The sequence below is a fragment of the Passer domesticus genome, chromosome 7 (assembly GCF_036417665.1).
Source record: "Passer domesticus isolate bPasDom1 chromosome 7, bPasDom1.hap1, whole genome shotgun sequence".
NCBI classification, from domain to species: domain Eukaryota; kingdom Metazoa; phylum Chordata; class Aves; order Passeriformes; family Passeridae; genus Passer; species Passer domesticus.
Window position 1 is genome coordinate 1,736,980 of NC_087480.1, and position 12,850 is coordinate 1,749,829.

The 12,850-nt window shown below is 38.8% G+C and overlaps 1 protein-coding gene across 5 annotated transcripts in view; it reads right to left on the bottom strand.

Moving 5' to 3' along the window:
- Nucleotides 1-12,850, bottom strand: part of DIAPH2 (diaphanous related formin 2) — a 167,851-nt gene that overhangs the window by 134,590 nt on the left and 20,411 nt on the right. For 4 of the 5 annotated variants that reach the window (XM_064426472.1, XM_064426470.1, XM_064426474.1 and 1 more), the window contains 9 exons: nt 10,963-10,983; nt 7,032-7,171; nt 6,577-6,651; nt 6,426-6,495; nt 5,354-5,490; nt 4,463-4,574; nt 2,028-2,138; nt 1,287-1,405; nt 248-364 (listed from right to left, as the gene is read on the bottom strand). In XM_064426472.1, coding sequence (XP_064282542.1) covers nt 248-364; nt 1,287-1,405; nt 2,028-2,138; nt 4,463-4,574; nt 5,354-5,490; nt 6,426-6,495; nt 6,577-6,651; nt 7,032-7,171; nt 10,963-10,983 — 902 coding nt within the window. The remainder of the gene's footprint in view (nt 1-247; nt 365-1,286; nt 1,406-2,027; nt 2,139-4,462; nt 4,575-5,353; nt 5,491-6,425; nt 6,496-6,576; nt 6,652-7,031; nt 7,172-10,962; nt 10,984-12,850) is intronic. The other variant, XM_064426471.1, reaches the window with a different exon arrangement.

The window sequence follows — 12,850 nt, forward strand, 5'->3', positions numbered from 1 at the left end:
ATCAAACTTCAATAAAGAAAAAGTGCCCAACAAACAGATTTTTGGGATGAGGGTGTTAGACTAAGCTTCAAGTCTTTGAAATAAACACAAGTATATTTACCAAGACTTTTTCAATACTATCATGGAGGAAAAAAATAACACAGTCTCAGAGTGACTTTTTAGGCATGAGCTACTCAGTTTACCAGGATCTTTATTTCTATTCTTGCCCCTATTCCCCCCAAAAATGCAGCCTGGCAGCTGCACTCACCGGACATAGTAATCGTTCCTGATCAGGAGGAAATGTTGGAGAATTGACAAGAAGTAATTTTCAGAAGAAGTATCTTTCACCATGTTGTACAGCAGATGAAATACTTCGTTCACATCAGTGCAAACATTGTTAAGAAAATAGCAGTACAAACAAAAACTTTAAAACCAAACAAAAGCCCCAAAACCCCACTGCAGCCAGAACAGCCACCCCAGCCAAAGGCAGCTCCCCAGATATTCCCATCTTGTTCAAGTAAAAACCCTCCACACTTTGAGCTGTTCTTAGGAGTAAACATTATTTTTCCACTAAGATTGTGCACAGAATTTCTGTGCCTTGTTTATCCATTAGGACACGTTTCAGTATCAATCAGAACAATCATATACAGATTTCATGTTTTAGAATCCTGTGAAAATATTTCACACCAAGCTTTGTCTCCACTCTGAGCTCAGCCAGGCTGCTGGCAAACACACACTGGTCAATGTTTTCCATTTCCCAGAGATGATCCTTACTTGTAATTACCTGTTCTGCAAAGCAACAACATTCCAGGGGATTTTATAGTCCTCCCACTGATTGCCTCTACCTCCCTCTGCCTCCTCCTAAAGCCTGCAAGCAGCCATTCTGAATTTAGGTAACCTGGAATTTCCTGCTCCTTCACAGCTAGGAAAGGCACACAACTGTAGTGTTTCAAAACCTACAAGAAATTTTGTTCCTTTTATTATCAAAACTCATTTTTCTTCAAACCTATGATCTTCCATGGGTATAATTTTATCTTTTCATGTATTATGAGACAGAGTTTAGCTTAATAAATGTTATTTATGAAAAATTAATTCAGTTCCCAATGACTTACATTTGACATGCAAATTTAAGCACTAATTATCCAAATATTTTCCAACCAAAAAAGCAACTGGAGAGAAATCTGCTTGACAAAGCCCCTGGTAAGACATACAACTGAGACAAATAACCTGCACACAGAGCACTGTAATTTCCATTTAATAAAGTTCTGAAACAACACAAGTTATAACAGCACTTCCTTAAAGGATATTCCATTTCAGCTTTGATATCGTTGAGACGATGTGACAGTTCAAAGTGGTCTTCATCTTTGTTCTCATCAAACACCCTCAGCTGAATATCAAGTTCTTCATTTTCCTTATCTTTCAAGGCCTGTTTTCCAAGGTAGAGTATATCTTAATTTTTCCTTTCATAAAGCAAGAATTCCCCCCCTTGAAGGACTGCATCATGATGAAATATAAGACATTAACCTTTAGAACAGCAGCAAGTTTCAACTCAGTGCCTGGGCTTTTTTTATTATAATGATTCAACTGAGAAGAACTAAAGGCAAAACATCAGCTCGCAGAGCAGGTGTGGACTACAGAACAAGCAAGAAGATTTCCAGTTGAATTCATTTCTCTTAATGGGACAGAGCAGGCAGATTAAAGAAAAACAGATTTCACAGAAAACAACAGGAACAGCATATACAAAGAAAGTTAATCCAAGATTGGTTCCACAGCCAGATTCACATTCACTGCATGTGCTTTGAGCTCATTATGCAGAATTTGGCCACCCTCATTTAATTTCTAATATATTGACTTGTTTCAACTACTATTCTAGTTAATACAGATCATAAGGACCTGAATTTGTAACTCAGCAGGCTGAAAGCAGATTTGGATTGATAATCTGACCTTCTGCACCCCAACCCTTCCCATCTGCTGTCCTGGCTAAACAGTTTGGCTGCCTTCAACATTCAAAGTGGACAGTGATCTGCTCCTACATACAAGTGACTTACAGGCAATATTTTCTTCAGGCCACAACGTAAAAACTCATTTCTCAAGTGTATCCTGAAGTCAAGGTCCTCAGGAGATGTAACAAGGGCGTTGATGAGCTGCATGCATGCCACCTGCAATCAGAAACACAGAATACAAATCAATACTTTCAGTCAGTGTTTCAGCTGAATTATAAAACCAGAGATGGAAATGGTTTATTATGCAGCACACATGCAACTCTTGGGTTTATTTTAGCAGCATCAAATACTGCCCTGTTTCTATATCAGGATGCTTCCACTGTATCAAAAGTACCATATGAATGATCATCACAGAATAATGTCATGGACTGGTGGGAGCTGGAAGGCACCTTAAAGCCCATCCAGCGTCCCCCTGCCATGGCAGGGACACCTCCCACTGTGCCAGGCTGCTCCAAGCCCTGTCCAGCCTGGCCCTGGGCACTGCCAGGGATCCAGGGGCAGCCACAACTGCTCTGGGCACCTGTGCCAGGGCCTGCCCACCCTAAAAGCATGCACTGCTTATTTCCAAACTCAAGGTGCCCATTGTACCTCCTTCTATTTCTTCTTAGCATTCACCACTTTGAAAGCAATCTGTTTCTACAATAACTAACAACTTCAAAAGCCCCACATCAGAACCACCCAGTAAACACCCATACCCAAATGAGTCCCATCACCAGGTGTTTTTTCCATTCCTGCAGAGCACTTGTGCAAAATGCCTGGTCTCAGGATAGTGGCTAATGCTTTAATTAAACAGCTGTGCACTTTAATTGATTTATTTGAAAATAGGTAGACAACAGCACAATGCCAAAAGTGCTGATCCACTTTAAAAGACTAAAATGGGACTCAAGGGAAATAGCAAGTTTGGTAAAAGATGTTAACTGCAAATAGAAGTAGCTTTAGAGTAGGACAAAAAAAAATCAATAGCTGCAGAGGAAAAAAATCAGATAAAAAGCACCTTCCTGTTTTAATTACATTCACTATTTAGCTTTAATAGAACACCTTATGGAGTCTCAAATTTCTATTAAAACACCCTTTCAAAGGCACTCTCTTGATAGAGCTGCATCTTCAGATAATGCAGTATCATCGTGCTTGCTTGAATGATTCTTGTTATTTTACTACTATGACATGACTTAACAAGCCAAAGCACATGTCCAATCTGAAATTAATAGAGAGAAGAGGTGCCATCTGCTCTGATTGCTTCTGCCAGAGAGACTCTGCCTTAATGGCTTGTGCTAATACATTCCCAGCAAAGAAGGATTTTGTCAGAAACAAGGTAATGAGTCTTGCAATTGTGCCTTCACTGAGGTATCAGGGAGCTTTGGGAGGGGAGGCTGGCAGGAATGGGGGGTGGTGGCTGTTGTTTGCCTTAAATCAACAAGGTCATGGAGTGGGAGACAACTCCAGAATGAATTCTTCAGTGATAGCACTATTAAGATTAGAATGTCATTTATAGAAACTTATTGGCCATCATTAACTCATCAGCTCTGAAACAAGAGGTGCTGATGGTAAACACAGCATTAAGGCAGCTACAGCTGATGTGTATTTGAGCCAGGACTGGAAAAAAGCATCCCAAGGATACTGACCCTGACTATAATTTTCTATATTTTTCAGCCAAGGTAGCTGAAAAATAAATTTTAGTACAAAATGTGCATAATTACTGTATAATGAGAAGGTCATAAGTCAAAGTCATCCTTTATTAGGATATTCAGCCACTTGGCCTCTATGCTAAAAATGGTAGTACCAAAAAAAACCCAACCAATCCCAACAAAAAAAAAAGCTTGCATCTTAATGCCAACCAAAACTCTGGTGCCCATAGAGGACAAAAACCTCCATCCATGGACACATAAACAGCAATGAACATGATCTAAGTCATGACAATAAAAACCACTGGCACAGATTAATTTATTATTTTATAAAAATAATTTTGAAAGCTCACTAGGTTACCCTCAGAGGCACCAGTGACAGGTGAAAGGCACATGTTGAACACACAAAGCAAGGAATACAGAATCTTTGTACCAATAATATCCTGCTGCACTTCACTCATCCCAAAAGGAACCCTGCCAAAAGTGGGCACACCCCACGCTACACCTGCATAATTAACATATATCTGAATATTTAAGAGGCCACAGGTACTGCTGCCTAAAGCACCAGCACTGGGTCAGATTTATTACCTGAACATTACACCTGGCATCCAAGGAAAGAAATATCACTAATTGCTCTCCTAACTAAGGTCAAGATTTCTTAATCCTATTTTTGGGACAGGAAGTGAGTTCCTTGCCCTCCCACCACTAACAAGTAGAAAATCTAGTACCAGTAGGGCACTGGTATTTATTTCTCCTCTTTTACTGATTAACAGCACTAAAAGATGTGTGTGAATCAAAGATCCCCAAGCCATAGAGAGTGTTCAGCCCTTCAGCTGAGGCACACAAAGGCACACTCACCTGCAGCTGGATGAACTCGTGGTTCTCCAGGCCTTCCACGATCTGGGAGAAACGTTCCTCCCTGCTGTGCCTCTCAGCAGCAGTGGTTATAGCACCTAACAGCTTGTCCAGGCTAGGGGAAAGACAAACTGTCAAGAGAGCACAGCACAGCCAACTCGCTCATTTTAAACAGGCTCAGCTCACTGCTCACACAACTCGAGGCTCAGTGCACTGACAGACTTTAAATGCATTTATCTACAGAGAGCTAAAAACAATCCAAGAACCAAGTGTTATAAATGTCTACAAGATTAATGTTGAAATAAGAAAAAAGGGGTGACTAAATCTCTATATTATTATTTCAGCAATGAAACAACCAATGAGGGGGAAAATCCCTCCCTTTGCAAGACTGTGCACTTGATAACAGTTGACATGTTTAACATCTGGAAATTCTAATAAACTGTCCCTTCAGGAATCTGAATGTTTTAATCTATTTATTGCATAGAAGACATGAAGTCTGCCCATTTTAACCTTCAGTAAATAAACACAGTGGTGAATTTACAGGAAACACATGCCAAGTGATCATCTTTCTTTCAAAAATCTCAGGAGCAAGTGCTAAATAACTCCAAGTTGAATTGTTCCAAAGCCCAGCTGTAAATGTAAACTCCTGGTTCCTGTGGTAGAGGTGATTTGTCCTTTCACACTTTCCACTTCAGCCACAGCGTAGGTCTCTGCTCATTTGCTTTTCTCTGATTTAATACTCAATTAGGGCAACACAACAGGTGAAGTCTCTTTAATCTTAAACCACATTATTAAAGACTTAACAGGTTACATTTATTTCACTGGCAACTTTTCTCACCTGTGTCCAAATTAACAACTCATGAGCACCAAAAGAAACTTTACTATCTCACTTACATGTTCTCCTCCCCAATAATGCAGATAGCAGAAAGGATTTTCACTGTCTCAGTCATCATGTGTGGTTGCTTTGGATCAATTGCTCTTGACAGCAGCAAGAGGCTCCTTTCATCTCCTAGAATCCTTTGCAAACCGTACTGGCAGAAACAAAAAGCTCCTGGTGAAAAGGTTGTGCTTGCCTTGGAAACTCATCCCCAACCTGAGATCCTGAGGGATTCTCCCAAGCCCTCCCTCCCAGAGGGTTTTGGCAGCACCCCACCAAAATCCCAGGTCATCATTGCTTGGGGACACAACTCAGGGTCCCCAGTCTTGCACTTGAGGCTTTCTCCTGACAAAGAGAGAGATTCAGCTCCTCAGGAGGACACCAGGACCTTGTAAAATCAGCACCCACCAAAAGACAAGTCAGGCTTTGTTTTCTGTCTATATCTGAAACACCCCAGAAGTATGAAAAATCTGCTTTTCTCCCATTTCATTTCTAAAGTGAGCAAAAGCAATTATAAATAACTTTTATGCAGTTTTATTTGCTGGGGAGGATACACAAATACAAGAGTTCAGATTTTGCTATGAATGAAGCAAAATTACAAGTTTAACACATCAGCTTCTAGAAGGTACTGATACTCTGTAAACCTGAGTAACCTGTGTTAGAAACAAATCAGATACAACCCTTTACCCATGACCTACCAACTTAAAATCTGCAGCTAAAAAGACATCAAATCCTACTCAATTTAAATCAGGTTAAAAGTACATTATATTAACAAACACGTACTGAAATCTGAATTTGGAAAGCTTTTTTTTAATTTCTAAGTAATTAATTTCTAAATTTACTTTACTTAAATTTATACTATCATCCTCTCTTTAGCAAACATTTCACTTCCAAAAATCAATAATATTTAACAAAACTAAGAAAAAATGCAGAAAGGTTCATGAAGAAGACTCTCAACAGAAGTTACACTAAGACCTGCATTCCCAAGGAGTTAAACACTGGACATACAAGCTTTCCTTCCCTCTCCAACATTTACCACATTATATACATATTAAACATGACAATATGTGAATTTAAAATAATACTCACTTTATTGTTCATAAATGCTTTGAGGCACTGGATAAGTTTATGTTGATTTTTCTTATCAATACTTTCTTGCCTTGAAAGGAAAGAGGAAAATCACATAAGGAAAATCTTCACGACCTCCCCGTCCCTCCCTTCAAATGATCCAGGTCCTTACTGTTTCTTGTCCAGAAGCTTTTCCAATGCATCCAACAGGAGCCCAAGACCTTCATGTCCAAAATTGTTAACCCAGCTGGAAAAAAAAAACAAAGAAAAATGCTTTTAATTCCTTCTTAATCAATGCAGAACTTGCCAAGCTATTTCTGTGTTACTGCTTGTGCATCCCTTCACAGGCTCCACTTTTGGTCTCACTTCCCAAAGGATCTGATCAGCCACGAAGGCAAACAGCTCCAACAAGTACAAATTGCTGAAAGCCACAGAGAAAGGTGAGGAGATATTGCAGACAGCTGCAAACATTTCACTGCTCCTGAGCCAGGGTGCTGGGAACACTGCTCTCCTGTCAACAAGCATTAGCATAATTACTCTGGTTTCAAAAAAAACCCCAAAGCCCACAACTCTCCTGCTTAGCAAAAACAGCATGATGAAAACTGCTGCAGAAATTGCTCTGCTTACCTGACTGGGTTGCTGGTTAGAGACACTCTCAAAGACTCCAGGCAATTAAGGAGTTTTTCATCTGAAATTCCAGAGCGCAGTTCGTGGATGTATTCTTGTGAGGACAGGGTACATTCGTGCTTGCTGTTTTTCAGTCCCCCCTATCACAGAAGGCAGAAGGCTGCTGAGTGTTCTAGTGATCAAACACTGCTTAGATGATAAAACAGAAGACTAATATTTCCAGATGAATTTCCAAATCATAGGAGAAGTATTCAAGACAGTTGTCTTGACTTGGATTTGTCTTCAGTGTTTAATATTTTGGTTTTACATCACAAGGATAACTATTTTTGCTGGAATCCTTTTCAGTTCTTTGAGTAAAAGTGCATGTAGTACAAATGGAATATAAAAATTAATTCCATCATTCAGCTGTATTAACATATTTAATATCTACTTCACAACACTGTAATGGAAACAATCATAAAGATACATACAAAAAACCCAATTCATGCAACTTCCTGAGCCAATTTTTTGCTGTATCATATTTCATGTTTGACCCCTAATAGGGATCTCTAGAGGATCTTTGCTGCAAAAAAAAAAAAAATCATACAGGAGATTTGACAAAGAGCTCCCTCCTGCTGAAGTGCCACTACACAAGGATAACTACTTACACAGCATTTCACTATTAAATACCTGAATATCAGTTTTTACAGCTATAGTATTCAAACTCTTGAACAAGACAAAACATTTTTGCAAAAGGTGCAACTAATCTTTTCTACAGCTCTGACAAGCTGCAGCAGGCTTATCTCAGAAGAGTGATTTTGATTCATTTGCAGCTCCTAAAGCTCCTTAGCTCTGAAGGGTCTGTTGAAGAGAACCTGATAAAGATGTCATGGGTGCAAAGGCAGTATCAAGCTCCTGTCCTAGAAGAGGATTTGTATGCATTTGGTTTTAATTGTATCACTTCCACCACAAATATTCTAATTGTCTCTCTTTAACAAAGCTCCACTTCTTATGAAGCTTCTGGTTTGCTCTCTTCTTACCATTCATTTTCCAAAAATACACTAAGTATGGCTGATGACAAAATGACTTGGCTAAATTTAAGTTAATGACTTTGCCCTAGCCAGACTCCAGGCACAAACCAGAACTGTGTTCACTTTCAGATTCAGAACAAAACCAGGACAGACTGTGACTGCAGTGAGCCACCAGGCTCCTCTGCACTGTGGCAGCTTTGAAGGTGTTCCTTGCTGACAGGCAAAGCACCTTCAGCTGGGCATCACATCAAAGGACTAAGCAAAGATGAGTAAGAATGATAAAAAAGGACTAGAATCAGTCACCATCAACATCCTAAACAGAGAGATGCTCTTCTACCAAAGAAAAAGGAATAAATGGCGGGGGAAGTTATATTTATAGGAGTAGGAGCTGATGGTAAATCATATCAATACATCAAAAATCATCAAAATTCAGAAAAATCATTACTCTGAAGGACCATAAGGTAAAGAACTAGGAAAAAGGAACAGCTTTATCCCACCCATTGGATGGATGAGAATCAGAAAAGATTTTGTGTGTAACGAATGCACATCATGTACACAGTACAGATCCAACTGGGCACAAATGTTGTCATTTCAGCCATTCCCCAAACGGTAAAAGAAGAGAACAGAAATGCTGCTGAGAGCCACAAAATGTACAGAGATGAGACAATGGCAACTTCAATCAATGTTAAGCCTGAACAACACTCTAGAATCCAAGACAGTGGTTTCTCCCAAGAGATGAGTTTGTCCTTCCACTGCTACAACCTCCACAGGAGACTCTGCTACTCTGAAGTCTTTGCTAATCTTTGTTTCATATTTAAACCAAGGTGGGATCTTGCTGTCTCTTCTTTCTGTGCCATTGGTGAAGCACCTCTGGTCTGCCTAGTCCCTTATTTTCAGAAGACCCACGACTCCCTAAAAAATCGATCAACAGTTCAAAGAACTGGCAGCGTGCTCTGCTAAGGCTCCTTCCCACAGCTTGCAGGACAGGCACATTCCTTCATTGGTTCTTTGAAAAAGCACCTTCAACTGCACAGCAATAAGGAACCAACTCCTCTTCCTTATTCTCCTCCTCCTTCAAAATGGATGGTCACTCAAGACAGCTCATAAAAATCCATTCTTGAAATCTTTCAGAGAATTTTCAGCTTCCTGGGATTACTTGGTTATTCCCTGCAATCAATGCCTGAGTCTCAATCCTCTTCACCTCTAGCCATGCTAACTCAAATGCTGAACCAGATGCTACTTTTATTTCCCTATCCAAAGACAGTTTGACTGGAACACTATTTTTAAGAATTGCTATGCCTTTATATGGATCAGATTTTAATACAAACATTTCTCATTTACTTTGAGGTGTAAGGTCTCAGTGAAAAATGTTTTACAGGAGAACACCTAATAAAGATGGAAGCAAAAGTGAAGTAGAAAGAAGCTGAAGAGGGTTGGGTCCAACATCAGAACGTTCAGAGATTAAACCAAGGCTCAAGAATGAAAATTTTAGAAATTCCTTTATGGCTGGTCACCTTCAGTGTTACAATTAAGGCAGAGAAGAAGCACACGGAGGTGCAAGGGCTCTTTAAGCAATGATATGCAGAAGCCATACTCCAGGCACAGCATTTTTTATTTTAGTATTTAGCAAGTTATTTGCACAAAAACATGCTTTTAATGCAGAGTTGTTCTTGCTCTCTATCAGACCCTGAAGTCAAAAGGCACGGAGAAGAAAACATCTTAGAATTTCTCCCCTACCTATTGTGGGAATATCAGCTTGCTTTACAAAACAGCATCTTCACAAAGCAGATGTTCAGGCTAATTCACACCAAAAGGAAATTACACAGCAGCAGGGATTATTTGAAACTGGTTTTAATACACTGAACTGGAAAATTAATAATTTGTCCCATCAAAAATCAAACACCTTTAAATACATAAGCACAATTAAGATATTTTCCTCAGTTAGGGGAAGAACCAATAGTGTGCGCAAACTAAAAAGTACTGGTGAACATAAAAGTCTTTTTAAAGGCCACTCTAAATGAAACAAAGCCAAGAGAAAAATATACAAGTATATAGTAAGTAGGAGAAAAACCTAACTATATCTGAGGTGATGATCAGACAGTTTTAAGTCATAGAATGTTCTCTATTATTTCTACTACAGAATTTAATTACTGAATATGACCTAAGTAGAAAGCCTTGCTGTACCTGAAAAGCCTATTTTGGCTGTAATCAAAAATAAAGTCCATCCATAATTTAAAAGAACATTTTTGCTTTCAATCACTATTTTAAATCCATATGTAATTATTCCCAAAAAAAATCTTATTTACTAGGAAACAAAAACTTGCTGAACTCACTCCAACAAATTAAATCACAAATATTTGTCTATAATATTTGAATTCAATCAAAACAAGATAAAATGTAGATGAGTCCTTAATAAAAGAAAAGTTATGCTCTCAGTGATCTCATCTTAAATATTTTGACCTCCCGAGTCCTCTAAATTAATCTTATTGTCACATTGATCTGCTGAAGTTGGCATTTCCAAGACAAGCTATGAATAATAACAATCAGAACATAAAAAACTCCACATCTAAACAGAACAAAGTAAGCCAAATATTGTCAATTTAAAGTTTAAAGTGCCTGCCTTCAATAAAAGGCACGACAAGCTTAAATGATATTTGTTGCTCACAATGTAGAGATGAGCTCAGTAAGTTTGAGGTATTTGGAAATTGAAAAACTTGAAGGAATCCCTCAAAAGTGTAAGCAATGATCTCATACTGGCAAGATAAACATGATTGAGGTGGTTGACAATTATTTTGATTAAACAAGGATTCAGTTGTGCCCACTGAACTTTTAAAACCCAGATAAAAGTCCAAAATATTCCAGCCTAATCTCTAAAAAGGGAAGTTCATAAGAGAAAACAAAACTCTCGTGTTCGTACTCACCGGAACTTTACTTCCGACTATCTGCATGCAGTGGTCAGCCAAGAGAGGTTATTGTGTAAAAAAGATAATAATAATACATAAATAAACACAGCACAGTACTTAGTAGGATGTAGTTGCACACACATTTTTCAGTGTTTAATCATTAGTACTAGTTATATTCCTTTATTACTTTATCAACCTGTTTAGGGGTTAGAGCTTCTCTGACAGGAAGACAGCAGCTCCACAGCAGGAGCAATAATTTCAAATTCTTATGTTTTGCTGCTGAATCTTCAGTATTTGACACATTTACCTACAAATACCTAAATACCTTTCTTGACAGCTACATCTTGAAAGATTAAATATGCCATTTGTTAAAATCATCAGGTCAGATACTTTACATATGACACTGAGAACACACTAATGGCATACTGACTTCCTTGGATGTATAACAACTGCTTTTATTATGGAGCTTTTGATCTGTTTAGATGATGTCACCACTGAATTTAATTAAGTTTTTGTAATCAAAAACATAGCCTACAGTTATAACTCCAACTTGCATTTCAGAAAATCTCACATGACATTTTTATTCAACTGCTCAGTATGGATGCTTTTAATTACATGGATAATTAAACAGTGATTTTCAGAATGCCATCTTCTCTTTACCATGGAACAGCATCTCTCTATATTCATGAACAAAAAGGTGACTTGCCCCAGAGGAACCTGCAAGCAGGCAGCACATCTGTGCCCTGTTCTGTCACCCTGCACAAATGCCCACGTTGCTGGGAGCACCAGGCCATGCACATCTGCTCCAGCAGTGCAGCCTCCCCTGCTGCAGGCTGCCAGCAGCCACTTCACTGCACATCCACCTTCCTCCAGTCACAGCTGCTCTGTCTCTGCTCTGCCTCTACCTGCTTCATTTTCCACCATTTCACTTCCATTTTTCCTTTAGGAACTCATTCAGAAACAAAAGTCCCTGCCAGTCTTTCACAATCAACACTTCTCTTCCTGAAGAAGCTTCCTCTACAAGCACAAGAAGGGATTGCCATCACCAGACAATCTTCTCCTCTCACCAAAGTTCAACTACTCAGTACAAAATGTCACTGGGGTCAGTTCTGAAACAGAATTTCAGTCCTTCTCCAGTTCTCAGGTATAATTTCCATGGTCAACATTCTCTTTAAGTGGGAGAAGGAATGAGAAGCACAGAAAATCACTTCCCATGAAAGCATCCAGCTCATCAGCTTCTACATGTCCTCCATACCCAAGGAAAACTTTCTTCACCCAGTGAAACCCAAAGTTCCTCTCTCAGAACTCTGAAGACAAGTGATCCAGAAAAGCATGGTCAACATGCTGCAGACAGCACACAGGCAGAGAAAATGAAGCACCAAATTTGAAATAATTTGGTTAAGACAACATCAGCAATGAGAGTGATATTTTCAAATGAAGGGAGGGAGCTCAAAAGCCTAATTAAAACAAACATGAAATGAACTGCAAGAAAAGTCACATCAACTGTTAAATGTGTTTTATGAGCTCTAAGCAGAAGGGCCAAGTATTTGCAGTGTAAAAAAGGAAGACAGATAATTATCTGTGACAAAAGAAAAAGGCAGAAAATTTAAAGACAGATCATTTTGAATGCAACCAGCATTTTCATGGAAGACAATCCTGAAGAAAGGAAAGTTTGACAATTCATGATGCAGTAAAGATTGACTAGGGCTTGAATTCATTGAACAGAATAGTAGTTGCACTAAACAGAAGAGGAAATTACAAGTGAAAGTGAGGTTTGGTGCCACCGTAAAATCCCAATCAACATTTTAAAATTAACCTCTGTATTTTAATTTTTTTTTTTAACAATCAAGATTCTAGCTATGTAGAAGTTAAATCAGGATAACACTACAGAAAGGTAATATATATT